The 7,183-nt window shown below is 41.9% G+C and overlaps 1 protein-coding gene across 1 annotated transcript in view; it reads left to right on the top strand.

Moving 5' to 3' along the window:
* Positions 1-7,183, top strand: part of pld1a (phospholipase D1a) — a 23,971-nt gene that overhangs the window by 11,075 nt on the left and 5,713 nt on the right. Inside the window, exons 7-17 of the mRNA XM_020616640.1 lie at positions 319-377; positions 585-677; positions 1,280-1,432; positions 1,985-2,134; positions 2,733-2,816; positions 4,420-4,501; positions 5,037-5,147; positions 5,316-5,501; positions 5,964-6,177; positions 6,331-6,459; positions 6,755-6,878. Of these exons, the coding sequence (XP_020472296.1) occupies positions 319-377; positions 585-677; positions 1,280-1,432; positions 1,985-2,134; positions 2,733-2,816; positions 4,420-4,501; positions 5,037-5,147; positions 5,316-5,501; positions 5,964-6,177; positions 6,331-6,459; positions 6,755-6,878 (1,385 nt within the window). The remainder of the gene's footprint in view (positions 1-318; positions 378-584; positions 678-1,279; positions 1,433-1,984; positions 2,135-2,732; positions 2,817-4,419; positions 4,502-5,036; positions 5,148-5,315; positions 5,502-5,963; positions 6,178-6,330; positions 6,460-6,754; positions 6,879-7,183) is intronic.

Raw genomic sequence — 7,183 nt, 5'->3', positions numbered from 1 at the left:
CAGGAGATAACTTTGTATACACGGGCCACACATCATTACTGTTTAGTGTACTAAACTTCCCCTTAAGCTTCCTTACTTAATGTTGGGATGAGTTTTAGAACAGACTGCTACTGGGTTCAGCCACTGCATTGTGCCTGTTGTGTGCTGACATATTAAAATCGTTCAGGTGCGTTACAAGTTTATGTGACAACATGCGTTGAGGTAATTTAAGGTGAGTCACTTCCTCCAGGTGGGCGATATGATGTAACAGGTGCCTGCTCACAGATTTAATCGTGTAGAGTCACTGTGTGAAGCATCTCTCTTCCTGTCCATTCTCAGATGGAGTTCATCGACGTCAGCCAGCTGTCGTTCATTCATGACTTGGGGCCCAAAGGATTGTGAGCACTTTCTTTTCTTTCCATCTATTTCAAGCATTCTATCGGTTCTGTCAGTCTCTGTCAGGTGGATTAGCACTAAACAGTTCACAACAGAGAGAAACACCTGATGAAAATCCCCTGTCAAAGTTCTGAGATATTTTAAGTGTGCTTAAAACATTCCATAGAGATTTTTAGAAGCCATATAACAGTTTGTCCGGTCTCTTCCAGGGAAGGGATGATATATAAGCGCTCAGGCGGACATCGTGTCCCTGGCTTGAACTGCGGTGGTCAGAGCCAGGTCTGCTACCACTGGTCCAAACGGTATGTGGCCACCTCTGTCCTTGTCCGAGTCATTTTTATTTCTCCTTACTTTTTAGTTGTCATATTCACATCCTGAATTTTGCTCTTGTGGTGTGTTTTGTGAACATGTGATTATGCAAATAGCTGAAGTACTGTACATTTTGTACTGAAATGATCAGGGTGTAGGTGTTAAAACAGATGGAAAAAAATGTAAACACTGCCAATTCATTGCACTTTTAAAAATATAATAACATCATATGTTTTTTCCTCTTTCTTTTTTAGTTTTCTAACAGAATAGCATCTTTAAACAAGCCATTCTGGCACACACTTGTCTTTCTTCTGTTTCTTTGTTTCTTTCTCTTTATCACAGCCAAATTATTATGTGAGCAGTCTTATTGTTATTTTTCAAAGACATCACAAAAAAAATCCCACACATTTGAAACGCTCAGCCCATCCACCTACATACCCACGATGATTTGCTTCCTACACCCTTCCCTTAAAACAAGAAATGTAAGAAACCGTTCACAGAAATCAACCAAGATCTTTAGGACTTTCCACAGACACACAAATCATCATATATCCTTATGATGATAATGCTGTTTAAAACTGTGTATGTTGTGTAGCTGGCTGGTGGTGAAGGACTCATGCTTGCTGTACATGAAGCCAGACACAGGAGCCATCTCCTTCGTCTTGCTGGTGGATAAAGAGTTCACCATCAAGATGGACTCCAAAGACACAGAAACCAAACACGGAGTCCGGATCGATACACTCTCCAGGTTATATTTCTCTGTGTGTGTGTGTGTGTCTACAACTAATGCTACTTACACACACTGAGTATGCACTACTAGTGAAGAAGGTGCCTCCATCTCTCCCTGTGTGACTGTTGAACCTCAGCCTCTGGAATCAATATTAATAGGAGCTTTACTTAGTCAGAAACCTTTCTGCTGGGCTAATTGTGCTCCAAATCTCACCAAACAAAGTTACTAGTGGACCTAAAAATCGAGAAAGCTATGTCGCTTAAAGCTTTTAACAGCCTGCTGTTGCTCGGGAGAATGTTTTCTTTTTCCCATTTCCTTTCCAACGCTCTTAACCCCGGTTTTATTTTTCTTTTAGCCATGATTACTGGCTGTCTTACTAAAAACAACATAAATGCCTGTGTTGATACATTAATCAGCATTGTGTTCATGCTTAGGATATTACTGTAGGGCCAAGAATGACCTCATTTTTGGCACTAACGCTGTTCAGGCCCAGTAAAATGAACGCATTCTTCTGTATGTGCGAGCACAGCCATGGATGTTTATTTCATTGCGTCTGCCTTCCCCTGGCAGGACTCTGGTGTTTAAGTGCAGCAGCTACAGACACGCCCGTTGGTGGGGTCAGAGCATTGAGAGCTTTGTGAGGAGTCATGGGAAGGCTTTCCTGCGAGATCACCGCTTTGGCTCATTTGCACAGCAAGAGGAAAACATCCCTGCCAAATGGTAACTTTGCTATGTTAGGGCACAGCTGGTGGAGCTGTTACTGATGTCGGTATGATACAAAATAAAAGATTTAGTTATGTTCTCTAGAAAGGTTTTAGTTATGTTCACCTTGGAGAGTAAAATAAAAGCTCAAAAAGGACAGATTTTCAGCATATTTTGTTTTTATCTTTCTTCCTCTGTAAATCTTTCATTGGTAACTATGGAAATGTATTAAGAGGCCTGAGCAGCCAACGCTCTCTTCTGGCTGCTTTGCCAAGTTTCAGGGTTTTAAAAAAAATGTTCTCTCCTCCTCAACTGGCAGATTCTCTGTGTGATAATGTCATTATGTTGTCTTTGTACTCAGCATGGAGCCTGAAGGGAAAATGTGCTGCAGCCCTGAAAGCTGATGAAAAAAAGAGAGTGTTTACAGAACAGTTATGGTGTGATGACACAGCCATGGGCGTACTGTAGCCTGAAACCTTTATGGCTGTAATAGAATTAACAAAGTCAGGGAGGTGATTGGGAATTTACTGTACGTCATGCTGTTCGTCTTTGTTGCTCGTGTGTATGACGGTGATTTTCACAAGTTACTCAGAGTAACTGTAATATTTCTTGGCAGGTATGTGAATGGAAAGACTTACATGGAGGATGTGGCTAATGCTTTGGAGGAGGCTAAAGAAGAAATCTTCATCACCGACTGGTGGTGAGTCTCAGTGTCTTGCCTGTCTTTATACATGATGTCAACGATTTTGGTTAAGGTGTGTCTATTTTCTTAACATTCACTGCAGCCTCAGTGTTCTTCAAACATGACAGAGTAATAATGGCAACACACCAGGGTCCTGTTTCATGTTTTTCCATAGCAGCTGTGTGATTGCACAACATAGAAAGTAGGAATTAGAACAAATATTACATTACAAGTTACATTAGGAAATATTCCATTTGCCAAAATATCCAGATATTTAAAGTAATGCTGAATACATACATACAGTATATCACAGGTGTTTTTAAAAGTAAAAGTATGGTAAGGTTGCTGCATCTCAGTGCCACTCGCTCCCTGCTGTCAGTACTGGAACAAAAGAGAACAAATTGCTTGATAAACTAATCCTAAAATAGCAGGGTAAGGTTGTTATGGCTACAAGATATGTCGTATTGCAGAAATCATGTGTACGTGCACCTATATTTATGAGAATGCACGAGAATCTGCCATTTATCTTTGCTCATGTAATAGTAATCCTTTTCTCAAATGGTGTGAAATGGATCCGTTTGAACACAACATTTCCAAAGATGGAATAACAGTTAGTAGTATTATTGTTAGTAGAATTCAATAGTAGTGTGTAATTAATGCTATAAAAAGCGTCGTGCACCAGCTGAACATAACAGAGCATAGTTGTAATGATTTATTTCAGTAGCTTGTTAGACACACGGGACGACATCAGACTGCTGACAACTTGACACTCTCCCACCCAGCTGGTTTGGAGTGCATTACACATTACTCTGTGTTTTACCCACAAGTCCTGGCTCTCTGGCAAGCAGAGCAATGGTTCTGTGGTTAATTATAGCCACATCCACACACACTGAGAATAGAAATACAGTGGCAGAAAGACACAGCCTCCGTTTGTGTTTGTACATCCTCTGCACCACGTCCATCTCACCTGCCTTTTCGTTTTGTTTTTTTTTGTTTTTTTTGCGTTGTAATGCTGTCCTGTGAAACACTAGGATTTCTTTTCAAAATAAAGAAACGCCTGATTTGTCTCATGTAAAAGGTTTGTCCGGTGACCCACCCAGATGTTACAATATCCTGGGAAACAGCAATAACCAGTTCAGCTGCACTGCACAATGAAGAGGCTTTTGTTTGTCTGTATTTTATCAGAGTGTAAATCTTACTGTTGTTTTCTACCTTTCAAGTCTTTGACAACATTTTGTATAGAGTTTTCTAGCGGGAAATAAACACCGTCTCTGTTACTGTTATACTTTTTGCCATTGCCAATGTGCCACTGTTTAACGTGGCTGAAATCCATTTGTCCCAAGGCAGTCATCACTGGGCTTATGGTCTTAACCTATGAGATCTCAGCTTGTGTAATAAGAGCCAGTGGTGACTCATGAGACTGTAGCATTATGTCATGTCTGTCATTTGTACAGTGTAGAAAAGGGTGAACATAAACATTCCTCTTTGTCTTCCTCTTATACTTTTTGCTTTAAGTAACAATGGATTCATTTAGTTTCCTCTTAGAAATATAATTTTCCCCACAGTGTGCCTCTGATTTTCTTTGTGTCTGTTTCTGTCTCTCTCTCTCTCTCTTGGTCAGGCTGAGTCCAGAGATCTTCCTCAAGAGACCAGTGGTGGAGGGTAACAGGTGGAGGCTGGACTGCATCCTCAAGCGCAAAGCAGTAAGTCAGCTTTAGAGCATTATAGGTAAACAATTACCCTTTGTAATATCAAACCTCATAAACAAACAAAATGATCAAACCGTTAACATTTTTAGGTATTACAGATAAAACGTCTGCATGGACTAGGTTAAGAGCATGTGAGCGTTTCCACGTCTTCACAGTAGAAATCAAAACGAACTGATCACACCCAAAGGACTCATCGGCAAACAAATATAATTGTATGGTTCCAAAGATAGGTTTGAATAAGCTGGGGTATAAAGGACAATAATAAATTTGCTTTACACCAATTTATTTGCCTTTTTAGGCTGATATACAGCAGGTTTTTATAGAACTAAATATTACAGAAAATTGTATGAAACTGATGAAGTGGCATGGCAGTAGGGTGATGTGTGTATATTTACAACTTTAACCAATGTTTCTTATCCCTCATCACTGTCTGGTCCACCTGCTTTTACAGATTAACCTTGAAAACTAACAGTTATTTGAGATAAACTAACAGCATATGATAGTAAGTCCTTTTACTTTTTGTCCACAGCAACAAGGAGTGCGAATCTTTGTGATGCTGTATAAGGAAGTGGAGCTCGCCCTGGGCATCAACTCAGGCTATAGCAAGAGGACCCTCATGCATCTTCACCCCAGCATCAAGGTAACAGAGGGGATTATGGGTATGGAAACTGAAGAGGAGAGGAAGTAGCATCATGGTGGCAAAAAAAAGACAGTGCACCAGAACCAGATTATCTGCTGTAAGCATCAGTACTATCTGTGTACTGAATATGTGAGTCCATGTATGTAAAACTATGTGTTTGTGGCCCAGGTGATGCGTCATCCAGACCACGTCTCTTCCTCTGTTTATCTGTGGGCACATCATGAGAAGATCATTGTCATAGACCAATCAGTGGCCTTTGTAGGCGGGATCGACCTGGCATATGGTCGCTGGGATGACAGAGAGCACCGGCTGACAGATGTCGGCAGTGTGGCGCGCACTGTGGCCCTGGAACAGGTCAAACGTGCACATACACACATGCACAAATATCCTAGTTCTAATGGTTTGGAGTGGAATGTTGTTCTAACCACCTGTAAGTGGCTCAAATAAGAAATAGGTAGGAGGAGAGAAGAGGAAGTGGAGAAACATATTCATTCAGGCCAACACGGTTGCACAATAGGAAGCGATGACATAGCACTACATGTACCCTCAGCGACATCCTGCAGTGACAGTATGTCATAAAAACAGAACATAAGGAGCAAACACTTACAGAATGCAAGGTCTTACAGCTATTAGCTCGCACTGTGCTATTTATATTAATGATGGACACCTCTCAGTAAAGCACCACAAACCACATAGTCCTTAATGACTATAACATTGATTGTATAAGTAGAATTTATTGAACTGCATTAGTTTTAGCTAGGTTTAACTAATGAACTTACAACTGTGTGTGCACCCTGCTGTTTGTCATGTCACCAGGCGGGCGCCGCCAGCTCTCCTTCCACTAAGGGCGTGTCCTCTGTTGATGGTGTCTCCCAGAGCAATGGCAGAGGAACACCACCCAGTGATGTGGTGGACTTGCCAAAACTGAAGGGGATTGGTCGCAGTAGAAAGGCTCGCTTCAGCCTGTACAGACACCTGCAGAAACACACTTTGCAGCATGCAGACAGTGTCAGCAGTGTGGACAGCACAGGTATGTCTATGTGACAAAAAAGGGCAATTTCAGAGTCATACTGTCGGAGGAAATGTCGAAACTGCTCTGTTTTTGTAAAAACATGCACTGTTCCATGCTATATATGCAGTGCATTTACCATAGCATTTTCATTCTGTATGTGTGTGTATGTAGGGAGTGGCTCTGTGCAAAGCCTTAAGACCGATGTCGGAGAGTTACAGGGCAATACTCGGTTCTGGCATGGAAAAGACTACTGCAACTTTGTCTACAAGGACTGGATCCAGCTGGAGAAACCTTTTGACGGTCTGATACACACAATCACACACTCTTATTGAGGCCACACTCTGAAAAGCGCCCTCTGCTGCTAGGTCCAAAATTCTTTTCAGCACACAATCCCCTGCTTAATATACCAAACACTTAGTTATTCAGCTTTGTTCTCTCCACCTCGGCCCTCAACCCTCTGACCCCGCTGTGCTTCTTTGCCTCGTCGTTTTATCGTTCTGCCTTCTTTCTGTCTCTCTTTGTTCTCATCCTTTTCTCATCTTCTCCCATGCCCACAATTTTGTCTAATCTGCTGGATTTCTTCTCCCCTGTGCAGACTTCATCGACAGGTACACCACTCCCAGAATGCCTTGGCATGACATCGCAGCAGTGGTTCATGGCAGAGCTGCTCGGGATGTGGCCAGACACTTCATTCAGCGCTGGAACTTCACTAAGGCACTTTAACACACACTCTGTGCACACTAACAACACACACAGGGATGAGGAGCAGGACTGAAACCCAGTCATTTTTGTTACTTGATATTACTGTTTCTTATGTAAATATGTAGCTGTTATCACTGGTGTAAAGCGCTGTAAGCAGGGCAGCAAAGACAGAGCTGGTTGAATCAGAGGAAATATTTGGCTGGAACAGTGGAAAATATACCCTACTCTGACCCTCATGCTTTCCATGGCACCAGTCTTTTCCATTCCTGTGTATTTACCCTCCCTCTTTCCAACGTCCCAACGATCTCTCCTACAGATCATG

This window comes from Monopterus albus, unplaced genomic scaffold (genome assembly GCF_001952655.1).
Source record: "Monopterus albus unplaced genomic scaffold, M_albus_1.0 scaffold176.1, whole genome shotgun sequence".
Classification (NCBI taxonomy): Eukaryota; Metazoa; Chordata; class Actinopteri; order Synbranchiformes; family Synbranchidae; genus Monopterus; species Monopterus albus.
This window is presented reverse-complemented; position numbering and strand designations above follow the sequence as displayed.